General features: G+C 39.6%; 2 protein-coding genes across 3 annotated transcripts in view; one reads left to right on the top strand and one right to left on the bottom strand.

The window, feature by feature from the left end:
- ano4 (anoctamin 4) overlaps positions 1–18,387 on the bottom strand; it is a 46,792-nt gene extending 28,405 nt beyond the window's left edge. For both annotated transcript variants that reach the window (XM_023350101.1, XM_023350102.1), the window contains exons 1-3: positions 18,020–18,387; positions 14,083–14,157; positions 3,869–4,093 (exon numbers count right to left, since the gene is read on the bottom strand). In XM_023350101.1, coding sequence (XP_023205869.1) covers positions 3,869–4,093; positions 14,083–14,157; positions 18,020–18,242 — 523 coding nt within the window. In that variant the 5' untranslated portion in view covers positions 18,243–18,387. The remainder of the gene's footprint in view (positions 1–3,868; positions 4,094–14,082; positions 14,158–18,019) is intronic.
- On the top strand, positions 12,787–25,777 carry LOC102219392 (NXPE family member 3-like). The gene is made up of 8 exons (XM_023350103.1): positions 12,787–12,967; positions 20,560–20,731; positions 21,345–21,746; positions 22,623–22,915; positions 24,359–24,411; positions 24,591–24,623; positions 24,738–24,962; positions 25,042–25,777. Exons 2-8 carry the CDS (start codon positions 20,600–20,602, stop codon positions 25,596–25,598), a joined length of 1,695 nt encoding a protein of 564 aa, XP_023205871.1. The 5' UTR covers positions 12,787–12,967; positions 20,560–20,599; the 3' UTR covers positions 25,599–25,777.
- Positions 25,778–27,192: the final 1,415 nt, after the last annotated feature.

Genomic DNA, 27,192 nt, shown 5'->3' with positions numbered 1-27,192 from the left:
ATAAATGTACATCATATATAAGGAGTTTTAAATATTGCCAGATCTGTAGTTGTTATGAAGCGTTAATGTTTGGACTTTTAGCTTCCGTTATTTTCTGTCTTGATCATTTCTTTATAGTTTCCCTATATTTTTGCCATTTTTGTTAATTCCTTGTGTCAGTCCAATGAGTCCCATTATTTGTGTTCTGGATTTGTATTAGTATTTCTGTTTACTGTTTTATCAGTTTCAGGTTTCTTTCCCTCTTCTGATTCTTTTAGCTTTGATTATTTTCCACCTCACTATCAGCTTGCCTGCTCCATTCCCCAGCTGCATCCACTCACCTGTAATTAGCTTCTCTGTCATTTCCACTCCCGTCTCAGTATATTTAAGCTTTCCAGTTACATTGTTCTTCACTTCCATTACTATGCACCACACTGCCTGCATTCCAGTCGTTGCTCCAGTTTTTGTGTCTCCTGTTAGTTTTTGCTGTCAGTTGTTTTGATTATTTTCATTATACTTCCTGCTCTACAAATTCCTCTGCACCTGGGTCTCCCTTATGCCTCAATAGGACAGGATTATCACAAAATCCCTAATGTACGACCTGCCATAGACATCAAGTAGACTAGACACTCAAAAAGCAATAACACAGTTACCTACCAAAGTAACTTTGTAGCCTTCGAAGGTAATTCTGCCCTAACCCCGACTCTACGTAATGGAATCTCAAAAATAATTTAGGTCATTACTTTGAGAGTAATTCAGGGTGCATCAAGGATTGATCAAGGAGGTCTCAAAGAACCCAAAGCAACTTCTAAAGCCCTGTAGAGTTAAGGTAAAGTGGCTTCCATATCCATATCTTTTAATGATGAAAATACAGTCCAGCAACGGGCAGCACGGCCGAGCGGAAGCCAGGGCTCGACGCCGGTAGCAACCGTTAAAACGACTGGACGACACGAAGTACTGAACGCACATTAGACGAGGACCCGACGAAGAACAGGCACACAAGTGACACTAAATCAGTGCTTCTCAATTCCGGTCCTCAGGCCCCCCTGCCCTGCATGTTTTAGGTGTTTCCTTGCTGCCACACACCTGGATTGAATCTATGATTGATTAACAGGCTTCTGCAGTACTTAATGGCTGCAGAACAGGTAATGCAATCATTTGGATCAGCTGTTCTGAGATAGGGGTACATCTAAAACATGCAGAGCAGGGGGACCTGAGGACTGGAATTGAGAAGCACTGCACTAAATACACTGGGGGTAATCAGGGAACAAGAAACACCTGGGAACTAATCAAGGGGAGAACAGGACAACACGGAGACACAGATACACAGGGAACTCAAAATAAACACACAGCAAAACACAGATCACGACAATAGGACGCTGACAAAGATCTCTGGCATATTAAAAATCAAAATAAGGAACAGCAAGAAGATCTAGCCTGACGTCTGCGTGGTCGTTTGTCAATTTCAGGGAGATGTCTTTGATCTTCTTTGCAGATGTTGCATCCAGGTAACATTGGTCTTTGTCGAGATTGGCGAAGATGGGGGAAATCATCTCTTGGGACGGATCTTTTTTTATTGGTCCGGTCTTCTCCAGCCGGAGAAGTTTGCTTTTTAGAAAGATTTGGGAAATCTTTCCCCAGGAGCGCGGTCTCTACGTGGCTATTATCTTGTAAAGCATTCTTTCTGAAAGCAGGAGGCATCTTTCCAGGCGGAAATACATGATAACTCTCACTGGAGCCTGACAAGGAGAAGTCCTGATCATGAAAATTAGATGAATCAGAGGAATCGGAGGAGTTAGATGAATCAGAGGAGTTAGAGGAATTGGAGGAATCGGAGGACTTAGAGGAAATGGAGGAGACGGAGGAATCGTTCCCTCCGACAATATCCTCTTCAAGGACATCAAGGATATTATCATCTGCTATCATCTCACAGCTGATGTCCTCAGGCAGGGAAGTTTGCTGCTCTCTAGTTGGAGAAGAATCAAAAATATTGTACTCAGAGACGATACTGCTCTCGTCCTGAGAGCTAAGCGAGCAAACGTCCCCAGCCGGGGAAGGGTTGAAAAGAAACTTATCAAAATCATCATACTCCGTGCATTCGTCCCGATAGCTGCTCGTTTCAAATGTGATTCCCGGAAGCAGTTTGTTAAAAGCTTTCGTCACTCCTGTCGTGATCAAATATCCGGCCCCAAAAGTCAGGGGGAAAAACATGCTAGCCAAAACTCCTTCCATCTTAAAAATCGTTGAAAATCACTGTTCTGAGAGTCAAAGAGTTGCTTGTAGAATACCTGATGCTTTGAGATGCAAGCATTCATAAACTCAGATGTTCTTTGATCTATGACATAGATCTATGTCATAGAGGTCGTCATAGCTACAATGAGCTCACTGTAGTTCTGGGAGAATGTCTTGCTTCTGATCGTTGCTATGGAAACGGTCAGATCAATTTCTGCATGACTCAAACTATTAACCCTTTGCAACTGCGTCACTTAATCATTTGAGGCGAATGATTAATCATGACGGACATCGGAAGTTTATATTTCAGGAGGCTGGGGATTAAAACGGATTTTAATAGTTAAATATTAAGTTTAGATTGACAATGGTATATTAAAACCATTAATTTAAGTAGGTTTTTTTATCATTCTATCAGGCTTAAACGTTTGAATCATACTTGACTTAAAAATATCTTACAAGTAAAATTAAATGTAACTTACAGGCATTTGCTGCTGCTGTTGTTGTAAAATGTGACAAGAACCTTTGCCTGCTTGGAGAAGAGCTACAAAGAAATAATTTTGGTTTAATAATTTTACATAAATACAAAAAATAAAGAATGAGCCTAAAGAAATGATGCTGCGGCTCCATATTTGATGGGTTGTAAACAACCATCTCCAACACATTTGTTCTGTACGCTGCGGAAATGCAAACATTGGACACAATACTAGAAAATCCCTGAAGAAATTGAACCGGGGCCTGCCAAAGTGTGCCCGTCGGTTTGGACCCAGCGTTCTGATGCTAAAAATTAGAATCAATGCTAAAGAAAGCTGCAATAGTATGAGGAGAACCACAAGAATGTTGACTAACATGGACATGCACCATTCAGTATGATAAAGTAAGTGTATCAGCTAAAATTAGCGAAAATGCTAATGTTAGTGTGATTGCTATCAGTGGCATGTGGGACATCACTAGGATGTTCTCTATAATTGACTTCCTCCATTCAGTATACTAGACATGGCTAATAAGTCAGGAAAATAACTAGTAGCTTATTTAAGCTAAAAGGCTAATGCTAATGAACTGCTTTGCTCTGCCGCATTCCGGTTGATGGAAGAAAAATAAATAAATACATAAATAAATAAAGAGACGTTCTATTGGGTGTAGAATAATAGGTGCCTGCCATGCAATGCATGGAGGCAGTACTGATTAGCGTCGTAAGTCAGTCACTGCTCTTCTTATGCGTTGCTATGGGCAGGCCCCAATAAATGATTGATAAACAATTGCCCAGAACTTGGCTCCTTCCATTTTTCTCTAATCTGAAAACCATTCTTGTCCAAACTGAAAAAAAAATCCCCACACCAAATGTTAAGATAGTGAAGGTATATTAATTTTTTTGTCCAGTTTTTGTGTTTCTCATTGGATTAAGCATTCTGAATGTAGGCAGAAGTCTTAGTCTTGGTTTTATGTAAAAATAGCAACGTCTCCTACATGTTTGCTGTGTTTCCTACATGGTTTGTGTCAAACTTTGAATGGGAGTTTTTAGAACTTTGAACAAAGTTCTGGTCTTCCATAAAGACCAGATCTCTCAAGTGTACAGCCTGTCAGCTAAGGTAGAGACGGCGGTTTTGGACTCAACTAGACCGGATTTTAGGCATCTCATCCACCACGCAGTCTAACCTACTTGTGCTGCTGTCGCACAGCGTCTCCTGACTGGCGCTGCAGGTGGGCAGCGGGTTGACGGAGAGCGACGCCGGGCAGGACATCGGCTCCGCATGCTCGCCGATGGGTGGGGCCGCCGAAGCCTCGGAGCGAACGCCATCCGGACTGTGGAGATTCCGGCTGCTCGATTGGACGGGACTCTTCCAATGGGTAAAGCCAATCGCCACCTGACCCCCAAGGTCAAACCCTGTCAAAAAACAATAGCAAACAAACAAACAAAAAAACAATCAGCACACAGAATGAGAACGTCCGTGAAGAGAGTTTTAGTAAAACAACACTGCCATCTAGTGGTGTCAGAAAGTAACGTGCCCATCTGAGCCTTGTCTTTTCTGCTTCAATGTCAAGTTACACACTCCAAAGCAAAAATGAAGAAGTAAGACAATTTTTTCTAAGTACAGATATGTGGAAATAATTATTTTAACTGCATTCCGAATGACTAATCATTAACAGCAGATGGTCAAGTGCTGGTTCATCAGAGTGAAAGGCTGGAAGCCTCTGCCAGCCAGCCTTTTTATCTGCTGCCCTCCCCGCTTTGTGAAGACGGGCAGACTGCTGATCCAGCTCGGCTCGCCTCCGGCCTTCGATTTCCCCTCTGCAGGCTTTTCCTTCACTTTTACAAGGTCTCTAAGAGCGGTGACCTGGAGCAGCTGGGCTTTCTGCTGCCAGCCACTTCAGATCCGTCTTTTAGAGGGTCCAACATGAACCTCTCGTCCTTTTATGACAGCAAAAACACAAGCAGACAGCCGAAAGAGAGAGGTACCTGCTGCTAAAAGTATTTTAGCAATACAGAACAATAAAGTGGACATCCAGAGTAGTTGCCCATTAGACTGAATGCAACAGCGTACTATTGTATTTACTGTGCATTTACCCGTTTTATGCAGGAGGAAAGGAGATGCACAAAAATTCACTCTAAACAAGAAACGCTGACAAGACACTTTCTTAGCTATAAACTTCCGGTTTTATTTCCAGAATTATTTATCTTTGCTAAATGGTACTATGATTTGTGACTACTTTATTTAAATTCAAATGTTTTCACACAAAACAATTACTGTGCCTCTAAACATTTTCAGAACGACCATATTTTGGTTTTGAAATAAATTAGCTAGTTACTGCTCCATTTTGAGTCATATATATAAAAAAGAATGCATATTATACCCCTTAAAGACGCAGTACATAACTTTTACAAAAATATGTGTTCTTCATAACTGTCACCATGTCATGACAGTATGGGATAAGACAGTTAATCCATGAAAAAAAAATCTAACTCCTCCACCTACTCCCAGAGCTATTATCAAGGTCTGCTAACTACCTGTCAAAAACAATCAGAGCCAGGAGGAGGGTCTTAGCGCTGTCAATCATCCTCCTGTACAATGCTCAATGTGTTAATGGTGGAAAAACAACATATTGTTACAGAAATCAGTGGCCGACATCAGTGGCTATGCTAACTAGTATTATCATTTGTGCCAGGCTATGGTCTGGTGAACCAGTTGTAGTTTGGTTTACAGTCCAACAATGTAAATGATACCAGCAAGTTAGTAACAAACAGGCTTAAGGATAACAAAGCCAATTGCTATCCTTAAGCAATTCTATGAAGGAAATGTATGCAAACTTCTTAATTTAAATCAAAATATTCTTACTGTGTCCATATTTTAACCCATTTTCTGAATATGGGTCATTCTGGTCATCCTAAGAGACCAACAACAGCCTAAGTTTATCATGATTTCATTTCTGATTGTGACAAAAAGATGTTATGTGTCTTTTCATCCATCCCATGACAGATGTAGTTGTTTTGAGTAACATGAGAATAATAATCTTGTTGTCTTGGTAACTTATCTCTAAGGACACAGTTCCTTCTATTACACTGAATCTGCACTATATTGTGCATCATCGATGTTCTACAGCAGCTCTGAAAGGACAAACCAAACAACGGATCCAACGACGCTGTATAATGCTTTTTTTTTTAACAGACTCCATAATTTTCCCTTCAAGTTTAGACATCGCAATGCGGAGTTAACGGGAGCAATTTCCAACTGCTTCTTTATCCCTGGAAAACTTGGACATAAAGAAAAGTGGAACCTTTTAGATGGTTTTGGAGATGAAAATATGTCCTCAGGTTTTTGTCTTGCTTTGTTTCTGTACGATTTTCTAAAAGTGCTGTATTAAATATAAAATTGTTTAGAATTTTGGATTAGCACTGCACAAAGATGACAGATGAGAACTACATTTAATACCACAATAATATTTTGTGGTATCATTGTTATAGCAACAGTACCACAAAATATCGTGATAGAGTTCACATCGCCCACTCCTACTAGTAACACTTAATGCTAAGCATTACTAGTATATTTCTAACCTTAATCAAAACTTAATTCACACTTTACCTCTAAAGCTGACCCCTGACCCTAAACAAGGGGGTCCACTGTATAATGTTCAGGCTTTGGTCCCCATAAGGCCCATCGGTCTTCAGGAGGTCGGTAAATGTGATAGCAATGGTCTTTAGAAGAATAGCTAAACAAGTACCCACACACACACCGTGGTGTTTTTGTTTATTGTGGGGACTTTACATTGACTTCCACTAATTCTTTTAAATGAATGGGGTAATCCTAGGGTAAGGGTAATCCTTACACCAACCCTAACCATCACATACCTAACCCCTAGCCCAAAAACAACATGGGGACCAGGATTTGTCCCTACAAGAAGCAGTGGTCCCCACAACCCCACATTGTTGACAGAAATAGATCCCCACAAGGATATAAAAACCTGGTTCACACACACACACATAGGGTTTATATGTGTGTTTATGTAAAACAGAAATCCCAGCAGATTTTGGAACAACTACACACTTCCTAATCAATAGAGGAGTGGGATGCCTGGTAGTCCCTGAGCCTCTCAGATCACAACTTGGCTCTACGTTTACCACAGGGATTTATTCCAAGGACAGACATATGGGTCATACCCAGCGGTTCTCAATGGTCTACACAGCCCCTCTGAACATGATAAATCACTTTTAATGACCCACACAGTACAATCTGAACAATTCAAGTGAAAAACAATCAGGCGGATAGAAGGAGGATTCTTAACAATGGTGTATTATGGACAATGCAGATATATACAATAGGAGTAAATTTCCACGCAAAAACTCTGAAATTTTGAGATTAATCTCAGATATTTGCTAAAAAAAAACTCAGAAATTTTGAAGTTAATCTCAGACATTTTCTAGAAAACACAGGGAAATTTCTAAAGACCACAAGAAAAAAAGAAATGCTAGAAAAAATCCTGAAATTTTCCAGCATTTTCTAGAACATTTCTGAGCTTAATTTCAATATTTCAGGTTTTGTGGGTCAGATTTACTATTTTTCTGTCTACAATAGCACTAATATGCCACCATGGAATTTATGGTGATACGCCATGTGCAATAATGCAGTTGTTTGCACATCCTTGGATTGTTGAAGCATCTTTTGAGTGAATCACATCACTTCATCTGTGTGTGTTTTGTTGACTTGGCTTGTTTGGCTTGTAGAAGTTCTCATTCTGGTAGTGTATCAGGTAACCCCACAGTCCTAATCTCTATTGAACAAAGAAAAAAGATCAAAGATCTGTCTTTCTAGATATTCCAACCTCGTGAAAGGTAATAGGAGACTAAGTGCCGTCCAGTCGGGGCAAATAGAGGTTATGAGAAGTACTAACATCAGGGCTGATTTCATTTAAAAAGGTATTTCATGGTATGAGATTTTTTTTTTCACCAAACATAATACAACTAATCAAATGAGGATAGATTTGAACTTATTTTTTGCATCATATGTTGATGCAATAAAAGCTGGATTTATTTCAAGCCTTTTTACAAATCATCATGCCAGAGGTGCCAATGAATTCAGTGAGTTAAAAATAGCACAAGAAAACCTTTTGTTTTCTGCTTACTCTGCAGTTCTAGAGTTCAAAATGTACAGATAAAAGGGCGATTTTCATCCACAGCTCGTATTACCGCCCTCTGTGGACAGGAGAGGCAAGGAGCAGGGATGGCTGGATAAATGATACCCTGGCCTCAGATGTACAGCTGGATCAGTTACTGATGCAGAGTCTGAGGTTCTGCTGTTCTATGGACGACTTACCATTTAGTAAAACATGTTAGTTGTCATTATGTGTGAAAATGTAGTTGAGTTCAGATTGAACCAGCTAGCGTTAAACTATGGAACATTCTGCAATCTGATTCGAGTGTCTACAGGTCTGGACAAGTATCCATCCATCCATCATCCATCCATTCATTCATTCATCCATCATCCATCCATCCATCCTTCCATCCATCCATCCATCCATCATCCAACTATCAATCAGCCCATCCATCCTCCATCTATTGTTTATCCATCCATCCATCCATTTAGTCATCAAGCCATCCAACCAGATATCCGTTTAGCCATTAATTCATCCATCCATTGTGAATTAATGTCTTTTCCCATTCTATAATCATATTGCAGTCTTAAAATGTTACAAACTATCCAAAAATTATTGTGAACTCTGGAAAACTAAAACTGGAGAAGCACGTGATTCCGACACAGACAACCCTTTGGTTTCAGTCCAGCTTTGAAGCAGCTGGTGGTGCATTCGCCGCAACACTGTAAAAGGGAAGTTTCAAAGTCTGAAACGTAATTATTACTGTTTTCTATTTTACCAAACACTCTCTCCCATAGAACAGTTGCAACAATATGCCTTGAGCATTCTGCAACGTAACTGGAAAACGGCCATTGATTCAGTTAAGATCAGATTTTTCAATGTCACTAATGAGCAGTGTGAGCCGCTGATTCGAAAGGAAAAAAAAAAAGCACCATAGTCACTGGAAACAGCAGTGAGGAAGGAGGCGCGGCTGTAACCTACACCTGGCACGTATCCCAACGACCTCCAAAACTTGCAAAGCGTGGACGTGGTGTGTTCTAAGCAATATCTGTGTTGCAGTAGGAAACAAAAAAAAAAAAAAAACGAAAAAGTGCCCTCCTGGCTCTAAGAGGACAGCGAGGCCCAGATACGTTCCTCACATCCTCAGAGCCTAACGCAGCAAACACACCAAACACAGGTGCAGGTATGTGGGGCGCCCAGAACCTGGGCTGGAGAGACTGCTGAGGGGAACGTCTGCAGATCAATATGATAATAAGGTCTGACGCATAACAAAAGCCCCTCAAAAACACAAACATTTCTCTTCACTAAATTACTCTTTAGTGAAGTGCTTTGCATAATCATTTCTATCACTTTTTTCATGTGTTGCATTTGTATTCAGAGCCAAAAGTATGGAGAAACAAGTTTAGCCTTGTGCTTAAACCAACTCTGATCTTGTCAGTGACAAACTAACTCGGATTAGACAAAGAGCATCTGTCAGCATTTGGTTTTAAGCTTTAGGTCACTGGTGTCCAAACTTTTTGCAGCAAAGATGGCTAATTTAAACTCCTGGTGGCACCACAAAATTCCTTAAATTAAAAATGCAAATATAAGTTTGTCATTTCTTTTTTTTAAAACCTGCTCAACAATGATTTTTTTTATGAAATCTGCTCGTTATCACCTCTTTCAAAAGTTTCCAAGCTTTTGATTATGCAAAAAAGTTTAAATTGCTGCATAAAGCCTTTGCAAAAAAGATAAAGTACAAATAACATTTTCGAGTGAATTCTTGAAATATCACCCTTAATAATAATAATAATAATAATAATAATAATAATAATAATAACAGTAAATCATGTCCTAAAGAGTTTTCAAAGTGCAAAAGAATTCCATCTTGATTCGTCAAGCTAACATGAACTTCTTAAACATGAATTCTGACCAAGGGATTGGTCAGAATTCAGCCGAGTCGCACTGATTGGTCAGAGAAGGACTTTTAAAAAAAATTTATTTGAACTTTATTCAGACAGGTTTTCTCTCGTTTAAAATAAGAGGCCTGTTTTGATAACACAAACAAAGCAAAATTACAAACAGCAACAAATTTGACTCAAGTAAACTAATAAAATATGAGCTAAAAAAAATGTGTTTAAGTCATTGGTGAGATTTGCGGAACAGCAGTGATGAGTGAATTCGCATTAATGGCTGGCATCTCAACTTCCTGGAGTGAATGATTAATTTTTAACAAACCTCTGAGGCCTTCGCAGAGTTATAAACTTATTAAACATGGAATGATTGGAGCATGTTCACCAGTAAAGTGAAAGGAAGTAGCCGCCCTGGAATTAGTTGGGGCAAAAGTGACGCTGGCTTTACAGAGACAGAATGTGATTCGTTGAAGTTTTTTCTTTCTTTTTCCTTTTTGCAACAAAGAAAAACATCAGACAAAAGTCCACTTGCAATCCGCACAGAAATCCACATAGTAAAGTTGACAAAGATCAGTCTAAACTGAAGTCCGTCTGAGTGTAAAGTGCTGCCAACATGTCAGCAGCGTAATGTAAATCATTTTTATATATCGCCCTTCACCAAATCTTTGCCCAAAGGGGAACACTGACTCTGAGTTGCTGGACTGCAGTAAATCCCAACGACAATAAAGAACCCGCAGGATTAGGATCGATTAGAACTTTTAAGAACCTACAGTGATGCTGACCGGTTCTTTTCTTTAAGACAAAAGCAGCGGCGTTTAAATAACAGCCGGCTCTTTTTGATGTCAGAGAGCAGGCTGTCTTTGAAAAACCCAATAGAGTGTAGCTCAACGCTCCAAAGCTGTCAGTCATTAGGCTTTAAAGAAGAAGAGAGGAGGAAGAGACCATGCAAACTGCTAGATGGAAGCTGTTTTCTTAATTTGGTGCTGAAATGTGTCTATTTTCTCATGTGGTTCCAGTAGTAGTGGCTATGGTCCTTACCAAGCTCCGCCCACAACCGACCCACATGACCTCAAGTCTCACAAAGAAAGCCTCGCGGCGCGTTGTTTCTACATAAACATGTCTGATTAGTGCATCATTTCTACCGGATTTTCACAATATATCAGCTACTAAATGGACAGAGGAACTAACAAGTTCATGTCATCAACTGGGAGGAGGTTACTGGTTTCTCAGTCACAAGTTGGTTGCAAACCTGAGGCCAGCAGGTGTCAGTCAGTTATGGTAGATCTGAACTTTGACCTCAATATGAGAAGCTACAGACTGATAGGAGGAACCAAAGAGCTCTGGAAAGGTAAAGGCAAATCTTCTGAAGTTGGGATATAATTCATTTAATTTCACATAATTATCGCGGTAGAAGCCATTTGTTTGTTAAAATTGTATGAAATATATTTTTGTTCCATTTGATGTTTGTTGTGAATGCAGTGGCGGGTCGTGCATTTCACACCTAGGCCTTCAGTAGTGCTCAGTCTGAATCAATCCAACCCTCAATAACTATTTTATGGCTATAAAACGTCTACAGTTGCGACACACATAAAAAAAAGCATCAAAAATAACCTGATAAAATTCCAATATTATTTAGGAATATAGCAACATTTTACTCACCAAAAATCCTGATTATTTGTACACAAAATCCATCCTCCTTTCTTTCCTTAAGAAGATTTCAATTACTCTGTTGTGCAGATTATCCGTGCGTTTCAGTTCCATGAAGAAGTCCTTTTCTATCGCCATCAAAGCTAATGCTGAAAGTCCAGCCTGCCCGATCCTATTTCTGGCATAAGTTTTAGTTAGTACACTGAAAATGGCGGACAAATCCTTTTCCCGGTTGTGACAGGCTCGCTAGCTTCGGAGTTACCCGACCTTGCTTAACAATGTCCAGCTTTTCTTGAAAAGTCCGTCTTGAAAATGGCTTTGACAGTAAATCTCCAACCAAATCCATTTCTTCTCCTCCTTCACCCATTGTGGGTTGAAAAACCAGCTATTAAATCAACACAACAATATCTTTGCTTGCGCAGCTCGCTACAGATGCAGTTTGCTAGCTCTGGCTAGTACACTCTTTGACTATCCAATCAGAGCGTGTGAATACGCTGACGTTTCCGTACGCCTGCTAGAGGACCTTGGTGTCGCCAACTCAAAATCTGATTGGTTGAAGCAACAGTTTGATCGACATTTATTTTATGCTACAGATTATGTTATTAATCAGCGCTTCCCTGAACACAGCGACGGTTGATTGACTAGCTGTACTTGGTGCTAACGTGGCTAACACGAGTAACAGTTTAGTCCAAAGCCTTTTCTGCTAAAATAAAATCTTTAGTGTATGACAGATACAGACACATTGCATATTGATCTGTTTAGCTAACGTAAGACTGTGTAGCAGACAGACTTCAAGGTGTAGAAGTTGTATCAGTTCTGCCATTATGCTGTACTTAGCTAACGGGAAGCTAAGTGTGTTTGTGAGACGGCCTCGCACGTGACCACGTAGAATGGGCATCAGCCAATGAAAAGCGGCCCCTGTGGTAAGGTCCATAGTGGTTGACTGTGAGAAAATGGCGGAAGTACATACAGAGCCAACAGTGCTGTATACAAGAATACTCCATAGAGATTTCTCCTGCTTTGTTCTTTTATCAAATTTTGTTGTTTCCGAACTAATTAGAAAAAAATTAAAACGCAATTTCAAAAAGTAGTTTTTTTAAACTATTTTTTTATTTATTTTTCTAAAGGGAGAAAGAAAAAAAAAACCCTATTCCAATAAATTTGGCCCCATCGTTAAACCGATAGGGACAGGAAATCAGTTTCCCTATTTTTTTTCTTTTCTAGAAAAATTCTCTGATTATTCTGGAACTTTTTTTCCAGCATTTTTTCAGCTTTTCAAACTCAGGAATTTCCACGTTTTTGTAGAAAATTTCTTAGGTTAACCAAAACATTTCTGAGATTTTTGGCGAAAATGTACTCTTTTCTTTCATATAACGGTCCTAATACGCCGACATATGGTTATAAGAGGGTTAAACTTTCAGGAGCAACCTTAGACGCGATGACGTCACCTGCTTCCAGAACTTCCGTGTTGATACGACGGAGCGTCTGGAGCACAGGAAGCGGACGTTTTTTACTCTATTGGATTTTTTTTTTTTTTTATCGATCCAACGATAGATGTAGCTATAGGAACAGAAGTTCGCCAAGGAAGCACAGGAAGTTGCTGCTGCTGTGTCCCGGACCATCTTTACAAACAGGTGGGTGAGTCCAGGCGTAATCAGGGCGTGTATGGCAGGCCGTCATAACATAAAATCGGTTTCACCGCACTAATTTAAGATAGCTTAAATTAGTTTATGACTAGAGGACGTAGACGTATTAGTAAATTAAGATATTTCTAATTACATTCTGACTACTGACGAGTATAAACTATGTCAGCTTTACCACTGAGTTGTATGGAGGATTTAATTTCAGACGTCTACAATTAAATTATGTCGAGTCATAAAGTAAATTAGGGAATTTGGGAATGGGTTGACAGTAGAACGTTCAGAGTTTCAAAGATGTTTTTAAGTGAGTTGTGTTTGTCGGAAATGAATAAATAGGAGGAAAATAAATTGCAGATTTCTGAAGCAGTCTTCAAGCTGATGAAATTTAGCATTTTCCTTACAGGCCACACTGCTGAGCTCTTTCGACTTTGTGACATTTTCTGACAAGTTTGTGCTGGGGAACCTAAAATTCTGAAGGCAGCTGTTTGGACAGCTCAGTGAGAGCACATGTCGGCCTTCCACGCAACTCTTAATTCAGATATCTGAAAATGTAATGTTTACATGCGAGATGTCATAAACTGCAGATCCGGTGACGTCGTTTGAGATGTCTGGAAGGGGGATTTTGATCCGTCAAAATGTAACTGAAGATATCTTGAATTATTACTCCTACTAGTAAGAATGTAAATGCAGATTACCTTTAAATTACCTTTCCGGATAGTCCAATATAGTCTTGTCTAGTCAAAATGGATTTTTAGATATAACAGTAGATTGTGTGTGTGTGTGTGTGTGTGTGTGTGTGTGTGTGTGTGTGTGTGTGTGTGTGTGTGTGTGTGTGTGTGTGTGTGTGTGTGTGCCAGGTCTGGAAATCACAGCTCTTGTTCCATCAGGCTAAAACAACCTCAGTCTTCTTGAAAATCTATCTGAAATTGACCTTTTGTGTGAGGCAATGACCACTGCTGTAGAGCCCTTTTGGTTTTGGCAGCTTGAAAAGTGTTCTACGCAATACTTAATACCACCACACAGCAAAACCATCCTGTGCACATGAACGGCAAAATATTTAAAGCATTCCCCCCTCCTCTAACCAATAATTGAGTTCCTGTGAGACTTACCGATGGTGATCTGACTGACGCAGCTGTAAAATGTTCCTGAAGACACGTTGTAGCTGCTGCTGCTGGGTTCACGGTCTGTGGGACACATAAATAAGGCGGCGTGTTATCCAAAGTAACTTGCAGCGGGAGGGAAGAAAAAAGATATTGATTTCCTCAGCGCGAGGCTAGCATCGGTTGGGTTTTTTTTTACAATCAATGCTTTTGCAATTAAAAGTTTCTGTAGTCCGAAGGTAAGGGGAAATATTTTTGTCTCGCAGTTTCAAGTATGTCAAGCAACCCCTGGGTGTTGTGTTGCTCCAGCGGGGGGGAGGTGGAGAAAACTCCTGAACCTGCAAGGTTACGAGAATGAAACTCTAATCCTGCAGTGTTAGCACCCTGAACAATGTCAGGCCACACTGAGTGTAACAATTCTTAACCTTGGAGGCGATGGAGGAATAGAGATTAGGGCTTTCAAAGTCATCGGGATGACATCTGAAAACAGAAGCCGCTTGTGCGACTGTCCTATGAAGACATTGACAATAGATCAAAGAACCATGTTGGCTATCAAAACAGTTTTTAATAGCTTCAACAATACTACTAAAGAGAGACACAGGGAAATAATAAATCAATGTGAAAAAAGTATGTTTTTTTTATTATTCTTGATCTAATGTTGCCTTTCTAACTTGCTACGGCAGAAAGCTGTGCCGCACAAGCGGATTCATGAACATTTACATAAGGATTTGGTGCCTTTTTTTTCATCATCTATACATTTGTGCTGCGTTCAGCGACACGTTTCAGCAGCATCACCACTATACGCAGAATTTGTTGCTGGTGCGTTATATTTAAGGGCGAAGCTCCTATTCGGGTGTTATATCTCAAAGCCACCACAAGGAGGGTGTCAAGTTCTACTGCCACTATTTTCTAAAACTAATTATGAACAAACTTCTGAAAGCTGACAACGCTGAGTAAACAGTAAATAAAAGAAATTAAAATGCTTACATATTTTGCTCAGGACATCAGGCTAATTATTTAATCTTCAGTTTCTAATCGCTCATTAAATTTCACATATACTTGCTTTTTCTCTATTCTTTTTGTCTCTGCAGTATAATTGCTTTTTGAAAGGTATTACTTTTTTTGCTTTTATTTCACATTATTTATTTTTTTTAGCCACCAGTAAAATCTCTCTGCCACTGCTTTGAGTCATTTATAGATTCTGAAAGAAAAGTGTGGATTCAAAGCTTTCCAATGACGTCAAACACACAGAAATAATAATAAAAAGCAGCTGTTCTTTACTACAAATGTTTTGCACTTTAATAACATATTTGGACTATTTGTAATTTAAAAGAATAATAAAAGGAAAAATAGACTTGAGTTGCATTTTTTTTTCTATCAGCCCAATGAAAGCTCGACTCAAAAAAGTATTTTATTTTAGGTGTTAAGATGCAGTTAGTCAGCGCGGGGTGCAGCGCTGCTCACCGCCCCGTCACTAGGGGTCGCCCGTTCTCGTCTTTCTCAAAGACGAAAGACTACTAAAAGTTGCCCCAACTGCTCTACATCATTTCCTTTGCAGTTCTTTGGGTTTCCAGTGAGAACCGTAAATGGCAACAAAGCAACGTCGTCACTGCACAGACAATGAAGCAGGCGGAAAGCATTGCTAATAAAATGGCTGGACATTTATCGGTTAATTTAGGGGATTACGGGTTGAGGACGTTTACGGGTATGTTGAGTTTCGTCAGAATCACAGTGCACGCCATCAACAGCAACTCTGAAATGGGAAATGTACAACAGACCAGGCATAGCTGAAGCGCTATGCTATGGTCTGAAAAAATTTAAGAAATAAGAAAAAACACCAGTAAAGGCTTTGGTCAAATTTATTTTAAAAAAATGCAGCATAAAGGCATTTCTGCTGCATAAATTTAATCTTTGACGTTTTCTTTAAAAGTAAAATTAAAATCTCACCCCGTCTCACTCTGAACTCAATATCTTGGATCATCTTGGGAGTTTTAAATTCCCGTACGCGCCTAATGACAATGGCAGCCATTTTGATGGATAACATCTAAATGATTCCTTTTTTTATTGTGGACTTAAAGGAATAAACAGAACGATTCCATTATTCATTTATCCTATGGTTAACAAACAAAACGACCTCCACACCGAAAACTACGGCCCTGATGTGGAACGCCAGCTTTCAGGGGAGACTGCAGTGATCATTAATCTGTCTCGGCGCAAGAAAAACCAAACCACAAACCTGCTGGATTATTTCCCTTAACCCAGATGTTGGGTTTACGCTGCTAGGACAGACGTCTTAATGATAAGGTCAAAAATAGGAAGGTAGAAATCAGATTATTTACTGTATATTCCATAGCAGAGATCTTTTCCTTCGCCTTCACTGCCCTGATTCTCATCCTGATTCGTGCGTCCATCTTTATCAGTCTCAGTTTGTCCTGACAACTGTTCTTGAAGTTCATCATCTTCATTTCTACCATCTCATTCGTCTTCACTACATTCATGTCAATAACCTGCTCCCTTAAAAAGACAACAAGGCTGAATTTATTCTGGAAATTGGAGAAAGTATGTGGGAATCTCAAGTAAGACTAATAAATTTATAGAGATTAGTAATTGCCTAAACTTTGTTAAATACAAAACATCAAATCAAAATGACAACATAAGGTGTGTTTTTGAATTTAATGCTGCTTTATTAAGGTTTTCCATCATGCCCTGTGTTATGACGGCGTGTTATGGCCATCGTACATTTTGAGATTAATCTCAGGAATTTTCACAAAAAACCCCCCAAAAAACACAATAGAAAATTTCTGAGTTTAAGAAGCTGAAAACGGGCAAGAAAAAAATCTGAAATTTTGAGACCAATCTCACAATTTTTTAAGAAAAAATGTTGAAATTTCAGAGTTTCAAAAGCCCAAAATTTGTGAGAAAAAAAGCCAGAGATGTTTAGGATCAATCTAGGAAATGTTGTATAAGAAACGTGGAAATTTGTGAGTTTCAACATTTGAAAATTTTCTGGTAAAAAAAACTTTTTTTTTTTATGTATCTCAGAAATTTTCAAGAAAAAAAACTTGGAATTTTCTGAGTTTTGAAACTTTTCACACTACGAAAATTCCCAGAAATCAAACATTTAAAAACAAAATCTTTTTAGAAAATTTCTAGTAAATGTCTTAAATCAATCAAGGTTTTCTGAGTTTTTGGAGGAAATGTACACATTCTATCTACAATGGCCAATGGCTTTGTGATGGCCTAGAAATAGGCTAAATGTCACTCAACCAATAATCCAATAATCATGACGTTACATCTGCCCATAGGCGGATTGGTCGATATACGTTTCCTGGAATAACCCATAAAAATAAATCAAATGACTTTGTTCTTTACGAACCGCAGAATATTTCAGATGCTTCCTTACATTTCTGCTTGGGACAAAGTCATCAACAGATGCATCTGCTTATTAAAAAGATCAATAAAAAGTTCCTCTCAAAATCACTTCCTGTTCTAATTCTCTAATCTTACACCAACAGCTGCATCCAAACAGAACCGCAGCGGCACTGAGGTTCTGTTTATCACTGACTGGCTCTTTTTTTTTTTTTTTTCTTCTTCCAGCTGAAGCAATTACAATTGACTCCATTTTTACAGAGACCCTGCAGACGTAATTTATTTCCAAAGCTGTTGGAAGTCAGCGGGAAACCCTATCATCCATAATTCATCACATAATGAATGACCAACATCACAGCAAAAATGCTCAGTGAGAACAGCCAAACTCTAGATAATTATTATTATTATTATTATTATTATTGAACGTGTAGCTGAGTATAAACCTGAGTTGGACTAAAGTGTCCCACTACTTTTGAACCTCTGCTTTAGATCTTCAGTGAAGGTAACACTTGTAAAACATCATATCAAAGTCTGGATGCTGCACAGGATGCCTTTTTTTTTTTTTTTTTTTTAATACCTGCGGACCCGGAGGAGAGGCGCGTGGTGAAGGCGCGGCGGGGACTGCGCGGGCTGCCCGGGCAGACCCGCACCACCTCATCCTGGCATTGCAAGCACACGACCTGGCCGTCTCCGACCTTGCTGCAACCGACGTGCTCGCCGCCGCCGCCGCCCTGGATCTTCATGCTCGCGCCGATCTGCTGGACCAGCCGCACGTCGGCCGCCGCTTCATGATCCAGCATCCTCCTCCGCGGAGCCCGCACAGCATTACGCGCGGCTCCGCCGGGCGAGGCGACGCTCCCCGCACCGCCTTTCGCTTTGGACCCCTCCCCACTGCGACGCGCACAGCACGTGGGGACGCAGCTCAGCTCACGCGCTCACCTCAACTCCCCCTCGCTTCCATCTGAGCTCGCGCTCAGCTTTTTCCACGCGCTGGACGATAAATGCTGGTCTTTTGCGCGTGGCCGCGGGCGTGGCTGCTTCACGCAGTTTCGGTAATGTGAACACGCTGGGATTTGTGTCCAGTTTGTTGGAAATCACATTTGAAACTGTTAAGCAACACAGAAGTTCGTAAGTCACCATTTCTCTATTTTCTGAAACAGCAACAACAACAAAAGATTTTGGTTCCTATAATAATGATTAAATTATAAGGGGAAGCCAGTTTTTTTTTTTTTTGGTAAATCAAAGTCGCTCACTCACTTTGAGAGTTCTTATCTTTGAGTTTTAAATTCATAAATCAACAAAAATCTAAATTTTCCACATTATTCTCAGTATAATTCAAAGTTTCAGACTGACTGGACCGTTCTTGAGTTGCAGACACAAACAAATCATCCCACAGTCTTTTAGTCACCCACAGGTCCCACTTTGGGCCCCTCTGAAGTTACTGAAAGGTCAAACAAAAACATCCATAAAAGATGTTTATTTTTTGGTTTCTGAGGCTAATCTTAGGGTTGTATAACCTAACAAAGTGATCATTTCAACATATTACAAACAGATTGGCTGAACTTAAATAGCTTTAAAGAAGCATTTGGAGGAAAGTCTGCAAAACAAAGAACTGAAAACTAATGAACCACAAATCTCATATAAAGTAATGCTTAGAATGATTAATCCATAATTTCCCTTTAGCAGTAGTCTAATCCCAACTGATGTCTTAACGTTGCATAATTATTTTAGTTATTTACAATACTTTTTTAAAGTGTTGAAGCATAAACAATAATTTAAAAAAAAAAGGTGATGTGATGAATTTTTTTTTTTTTAAAGTCATGATGAGGCGCCAACGTCCCAACCCCCTTCTCACAGTTCCAAGGTCAAACTAAAACAAGCGAAGACAGATTTCCCCCCACCCACCACGAAAGCAGAGTCTAAATCTCTGGCGGAAAACTGCTGGGGAAAAAAAACTCTTCACCTTGAGGAAGAACCTTCAGCTCAGGGGAAATAACCCAGATCTGCAGCTGCAGCCATCCTTTACAATGCTCCACATTTGGAGGCGCTGCGTGGTCCAGCCTCATGTCAGGGTGTTGGCTGAGCTGCGTTTGGCTGTTCAGTCATTTCAGGCTGCGCGTGTATATAATGTTTTAAGGATCTCAAACTATTTTCTCCTGGGGTTTTTTTTTTTTTTTTTGCTTCAGTAATGTAGAGATTCAGTAATGATGAACCACTGCCAGAAAAGACGATTCTAGATGTTCAGTTATGTCATTCAGTTAGAATAAGTTCACAGAATTACAGGTTCAAGGACCTTAAGCGTTAAATGGTTTTCCAAAAAAATTTGTTTTTTTTCTATTAACATATTTGTTAAAACATTCATCATGTTGCGACAGTATGAGATAAGATAATCTGTCGGGGGGAGAATCAAGTTCCTCTGCCTCCTCCATCTCAGTGTGGTCTGAAAAAAAAGGTCAAAAACAACCAGTCAAAACCAGGAGGCGGGTCTTAGCGCTGTCAGTCATGCCCACGTATGCTCTGATAAATGCGTTAATGTTAGAGAAACAACTTACCTTCACAGGACAGCTGTCAATCTGCCGTCATGTGTGGCTGGTCTAACTTGCAGTGATGCAAGATTTTTTTCATCCACTTGCCATTTGCAACCCTCCACTTTGGAAAGTGTCAGATGCAAAGACATTCTTTTTAAAGTATCTACAGTGCCCCCTGCTGGTCTCAATAAAAAAAAAATAGAGGACTCGTATTTGTGACTCTGATCTCAAACTCATTTAATAGAGAACTTAAATTGTCTGGACACTAATAGGTTAGAGGTCAAACTCAACACATCTACAGAGCAAAAAAGTTTCTGCTTGAAGTCGGCACTATTATAAATAAACATTTAAGATTTTTACCCAAAATGTAAAATAATAATAATAAAAAAAGCAATTTAATAGCAATAGCAGATAAAGGAAATGTGCTGAGAAAGATTCTTTGGAGAAATCTACATTTGACTTGTTTTCAACATAAAACAGCAACAAAACAGATTTTAAGGAAACAACTAATATACAAAACAGAATAAAATGGAAAACAAAAACACATGAGAATGATTCCTAATGACACATTTGCTTTTTTTTTTTTCAGATTTTGCATTTTAACCTGGGATCCAACAAAGACATCACTGATGATGAGACCACCAGCCTGGAGAGCCTTTTGCTGTCTGAAGTTCAGAGTTATCTACCTCCTCTTGACTCTGAATGTCATTATTCTGCTGCTGTACGGAGACAATTATTTAAGAACATGTGAAGTAACCAAGGTGAGTCTGTGAGTCTTATGAGGGATTTGACTTGCAGAGATTAGCTGTACATAATGTGAAGGTGTATTAAAGGTTGGATGTGTTTGGCAAGATTTGTCACGTCTCCAGACGTATAGGGGGACATTTTACCGATACCGAAATTATTCTCTTGACCAAGAAAAGAGACAAAGCCTGTTGCACAACTCAACTTGTAACAGTAGCAACAAGTTTGTAAATCCTGAAATCTGATCCTTGTGCAGAAGTATGAAAAAAAAACCCTCAAAGATCTCCTTTTGGTGTTTGCGCACATATGTGCAGAGGCTTTAACGTACTTGCAAGTATGTTGTGTTCAAGTATGTCAGTGTTTGAGCATGTGTACAGAAATAATGCCAGGAGTTGGTGGGTGCAAAGTTTTTCTTGGTGTAACAAAGCTTTGAATTGCACATGGTGATTTAAGGCATGGATACAGATGCTTGGGTGTAGAAACTCCTTTCTGTAAATGAGTCTTCGAGAAGCTACAGCTGAACAATTAACCTAGAAACAGAAATCTTCATACCGCAAAACAAATAACTGGTAGATTTTAATTCTGTGTGACTATGCCAGCTAATTTGTTTTGCTGTTTTGTTTTTTTCAGGCAAAACTCACCAACAGTATTGCTAAAACCAGCTGCTCCTTCCATTCACTATCACCAAAGGAGGCACAAGTGGCAAATTCTCTGAAACGCTTAATTGCCTGGCCCGAAACGCTTTCTTTGCCACCTCACCTCTCCTTGAGTGACACCAGTGATCCCGCTCACAGCACCTTCACCGTTCTCCCAAACGAACGGGGAAGTTGGTTTGTAGGGGGTCAGCTGGAGGTTTTGATAAAAATGTCCGACTTCCACGGTCGGCCCAAAACGTCTGGCGGAGACTTCCTGCTCGCTCGGCTGCACAACCCTACCCTTAACGCAGGCGTGGCGGGGCGAGTTTTCGATCATCGCAATGGCTCCTACACTGCTGTATTCCCTTTACTCTGGGAAGGAAGCGCACACGTTGAGGTGAGACTAAGTTGTATGGTAAACCGTCGTTTAATAATGTAGGAAGACTTCTCTTCCACCGTTTCCCTACAGGGAAATGCGATTCATCTGTCTCCATGTAGTCCTACCTCACACCAACTAACTTCATGTCCTTTTTTGCTACATCCATAAATGTCCCTTTGGTCTTCCTGCCCTGTGGCTCCAACCTCAGCATCCGTCGACCCATATAATCATTGACTCTTCTCTAAACAAGTCCAAACCATCTAAGTAAACTGCACTCCTTTCACCCCCCCGTCCCTCCCCAAAAAAGTTGACTCTTCACAATGGGAGACTCAGAAGTTTCAAAGACTTGACTGGAGTTCATGTCACAAAAAAATCTAATTAATTTCCTCACGTTTAGATGCACACGACATGTTTTGGGTTTTTTTTAATATGGACGTATAGAGTTATCTTCTAAATTACTACTGATAATTGGAGGACAAACTAAATAGCAAAGTATATAATATAGAGCTTAAAATGGCTAAAATCTAGTTTTTTTTTTTGACACAACAGATTTTTCAACATAAATATCTTGTGTTGTGCTACTGTTAAAACAGGACTAGCTTAACAAACTAGGAAATGTGTTTTCATATAGTCTTTTAATCCTCCAAAGCAGCTATTAGCATAGATAGTATGTGTGTTGGGCAGGATTTAAAAACACTCTACCAGCTCAGTTTTTATGTCAAATTTGAAAGAACACATTGAAAACTTGCTGCATTCTCTGTATGAGATTAAGCAATTGTGTTGTACTTTAATGTGCGGAAATGTTTAAGTCTTCTGGAACTGAATCAATTTGTTTTGTGTTTCTGATAAATAACCCTAAACGCTTTTGCTAATGTTTCCTCTCATTTCTGCAAGGTGACCTTGGTCCACCCCAGTGAGGGAGTCGCCGTGCTGGAAAAGCTGACCCAGGAGCAACCTGACCGAATCTATTTCCGCAGTCTTTTCCGACTGGGTTCAGCGCACGAAATGACGACCTGCAACATATGCCTCCGTTCAAGTCAGAGGCTGTGCAACTACACGGATCTCAGCACAGGTGAGCCCTGGTTCTGCTACAAGCCAAAGAATTTGAGCTGTGATGCCAGGATCAGCCACGCCAAAGCAGGATTCAGAGTATATCTCAGGCCAGTGGAGGAAAAGCTCTTTCAAAGGTAAGCGAAATGTTACGTTTATACACACACAAATATAAATTACAAAATGTAGAAATGTAGTTTTTATTTTATTATTATTTTCATGTTATTTCACGTATGTTCAGTCATGTTCTTCTTGACTCAACATACGTCTATTAAGAGAAATGCAGTGAGCTTCACAAACTGACGTTATCCGATAATACATGATTTTACAGACAATAGGTGCGTTTCCATTATAATTGCACAATTTGACATTTCGAAAATAAATTTGCTTAATGAAGGCCCGGCTATTTCGAACTTGTTCTTTGATTAAAAAAATTTTTAAAAAAAATTTAAAAAGCGTTGCCGCTACGATTAGATGTTGTTTTTGTTTTTTTTTCTGGACGAGCCGAAAAGTGACGCGAGTCACTTAATAAAAAAAAACCCGGATGTTGTCCTTGGCACAAACCACGAAAAAGAAGTGGTAGGAGATGGTGGCGCGCGCACTTCTACGCCGCAATTGTGATTTGTTTATTTTATTTTATTTTATTTTTTTTACATTAGCGGACTATTAGCAAAGTTCAGAGTCCGGTTGGAATGGAAATGCATTTAGTCTGGCGTAATTTATGCCATAAAATGCGGGTTTAAAACTGGACCAAAAATGCAAACAAGACCTCGGTAGGCTGACAAGCTTCACCGAAAAAAATATGAAGAACAATAAAACAACTTACCGGCAGAAAACAGGACAAGAAGCTGAGATTGAGAACTAGGCAGGTGACCGACGTAGTAACTAGAGGATCCAATGAAAAACAATCTTCTTCTTCTTCTGCAGTACTTTATTGGCAGCTTACAAGCTTTGTGTATTACTGCCACCAACTGGACTGAGGTGTAACTACAAGTTTAACTCACCCTATTTTAAATACCCTTGTTTATTGTAAATAAATAAATGAATAAAATTCTCCCGGCCAACTTCGTGTCCTTTAAATACTTTATAAGTGCTTTAATTGGACACATGCAGCTGTGAGAAGAAGGCAAAACAGGCAGAGACAAATGATGGATGATGAATCAACACCGTAGGGAACGAACAGGGAGTCAGAGGATTTGGCACCAAATTAAAACCCCTGACAAATAAGCTTTATATTCAAAAAACACAAGAAACAGAAAGAAAGAATAAATAAGTAAATCTAAACTCAAAGGAATAAACAGATACCCCAAAACCTTTAAAATAGTATTAATGAATCTACACACAGTAAGACATAATTATAATAATAAATAACATGGAAGTGATCAAAGCTCAAACATAAATGAAACCTAATAGTCTTAACGTTCAGGACAATTTTGCCAGTTTGGGCAACTGCCGTCTAGTTCAGTCTGACTCGTACAAAAAAACATTTAGTAAACATTTGTTTGACTTTTCTAAAGTTAAACAAATAGTTTTTGTTTATTTCGCTGAATGTGTTGACATGTCGTTCATCTTTGTGTTAGTGCCGTCAACCTGAAGGTCTTCATTCCGGCTTCAGGACCTGCACACATCCAAGGTAGAACATTTTTACCGCCACCTTCGTAATTGTCAGTACTGCTGAATACATGGCAGGCATGGCATGAGGAAAAAAAAGTTAGGTGAACTCGTCTGTCTGCAGATTGTCCATAATGAGTATTAATCTGCAATCAAAAACTAATTAATCTACCTACTTCCAATTCTTTCTTCTTCTTCCAGTTCGGAGTCAATTTGATTACTTTTACAGATCAGGTAAGGTTATAAGAAGGAATGCTTGCAAACATCCAGTCTTCTGACAATTTGACATGTAGGAATTTTTAAATCATGTTTATAATTATTCTTTTTTTTTGCCTTCTATTTATTTAGATTTCAACTTCCCTTGGGACTTTTCTGGTGGAGTAAAACAAACTATGCAGTCTAGCCCCTCTGGTTATTACTACCAGGGTGCTTGGCGGTCACTAGATGGCACCACAGTTCACCAGTTTAACACCATCACAGCAATCAGCCAGTGTCTGAAAAACAAAGCACTTCACCTGTATGGAGACTCCACCATTAGACAGTGGTTTGAATATTTAAACCAATCGCTACCAGGTATGTGTCCGTTACAAATGTCTGACATTAGGGTTTAAACTGATTCACATTGCTGCCTCTTCTGTTCTCTTTGCCTCAGATCTCAAGGAGTTTGACCTGCGGAGTTCCAGTCAAACCGGACCGTTCCTGGCTTTGGATTACGCAAACAACATTTTATTGACGTTCCGCAGCCACGGCCCTCCTATCCGTTTTCGCATCATCCCTATCAGTAATCTCCATTATATTGCCAACGAACTGGACCGCGTGGTTGGGGGAACCAATACGGTTGTCGTTATCGGCATCTGGTCTCACTTCAGCACTTTCCCCATTGAGGTCTACATCCGACGTCTGCTGAACATTCGGAAAGCGGTGGTGCGGCTGTTGAGCAGGTCTCCAGATACTCTAGTCATCATCAGGACCGCGAACCCCAAAGCGCTGACGCTGTACGAGACTCTGACCAACAGCGACTGGTATTCGCTACAGCGTGACAAGGTCCTCAGGGCAATATTTAAAAGAGTAAAAGTCAAACTAGTGGACGCCTGGGAGATGTCTATAGCCCACCACCTGCCGCACAGCCTCCACCCACAACCTCCCATAGTTAAGAACATGATAGCTGTTGTTTTGTCTTACATATGCCCCAAAACTGAGAATTTATAAAGAACTAAGGCAGTTTGGACTTTCTTGAATGTGTTTTCTGTTGTCTTCTCTGGTGAACATTGTCTGTGAACGGATACAGTTCTATGAAAAAACATTTCCCAAGCCGACTAATAAAATCTAACTTAAGTCACTAGAAACAATATTAGCTTAAATTGAGATTACACTGAAGTATTGGTAATTAAAGTGTCCATCACCATCAGAAATCTTTTGAATTTCTACATTTAATTTCACTTATTAAGTTATTGACGCTGAGGCAATAAGTTAAAGGGTGGAATGTAAAATTATAGAAAATTTCACACCTACAGTTTTGTTCATAAATTTACAGGTATTCATTATTAGTACAAATGCCACATTAATATAATAGACATTTCATGATTTGAATCAAGTTTTTTGGGGAGTGTAACTATCACACAACTGTTATTATTTTTGACAAGGACTGCTGGCACAATTTTGAACAATTTGTAGATTTATTTTCTAATCTGGGCTGCAAAGTAGTAGAGTTGTTAGCCCTGTTGCCTCACAGCAAGAAGGACTCGGGTTTAATAATTCTGGCCTGCGGTCTTTCTACACAGTCATTGAGGGAACTTTCCAGGTACTCTGACTTCCTCACACAGTCAAAAGTATATAAAAAACAATGCTAGGTCTTTGTGTTGTCCTGTGATCGCTAGACAACCTGTCCAGGGTGGACATTGCCTGGTGGCCGCAAAAAACAGGCACCAGCAACCCTGTTGGGATAAACCAGTTTAGACAGGTGGGTGGAATTTGTTCATTGTTAAAATTATACACAAATACATACATAAATGCAGACTAATATTTGGTCAAATGTCACTAAGCACCTTCTGAATTGACAGTCTGTTTCTGTTACCATCAAGAGTGTTGGTATTATTCTGGCTGGACAGCTGACAGTTGTTCTTGATATAAGTCATTGATCTCCAGGTACAGATTGGGGTCTGGACACCAGCTGCTCATCGTCTTTAACGAAGATGTCGACCCCCCGTCCTTTGACGCTGCCCAAGGAGACGAAACATTTCCTGCGATGGCCGCCTGTAAATGGATACAAAGTAATGCAGAAATATTGAGTAAAAAAAACAACAACAAAAAAACCCACTTAAGTTATTTATCATTTTCTGGCCAGTGTTAGTTTTTAAACTCACCTCAAGATGTAGAATTTGCCCTTTATCCTGGGTGAAGAAATCAACAAGGGTGTCAGTATTCACTCTCCTTTGTTGTTGTGTTTGATTGGCAGAAAGGGAAACAACTAAAACATGTAAGGCATGAAATTCAGAAGCATTGTTATAAACCAAGGCGCTGCTCCGCTTACTTCATAACATACACTTGGATACCTGTTGTTTTCAGGTGTATTCACCAAGTACACACCTGAAATTCATGCCTATTCTAGGTAGCCATGAACTTTAGCCTACTTTGAATGCATGCAAATAAGGTAGGCTACTGAACCTTATGTCAGAAAAAGGTGTTATGATTTACTTCAGGCAGAAGGACATCCATAACAAGTTCCCCCGTAACGTCTGAACTTCAACCAGCTGTGTCTGCTGTTTAAAACAGCAGAACTTTTCCAAAATCTGTTAATGGCCAA

The sequence above is a fragment of the Xiphophorus maculatus genome, chromosome 17 (assembly GCF_002775205.1).
Source record: "Xiphophorus maculatus strain JP 163 A chromosome 17, X_maculatus-5.0-male, whole genome shotgun sequence".
Classification (NCBI taxonomy): Eukaryota; Metazoa; Chordata; class Actinopteri; order Cyprinodontiformes; family Poeciliidae; genus Xiphophorus; species Xiphophorus maculatus.
The sequence above is the reverse complement of the archived record's forward strand: the minus strand, read 5'-3'. Positions and strand labels throughout refer to the sequence as shown.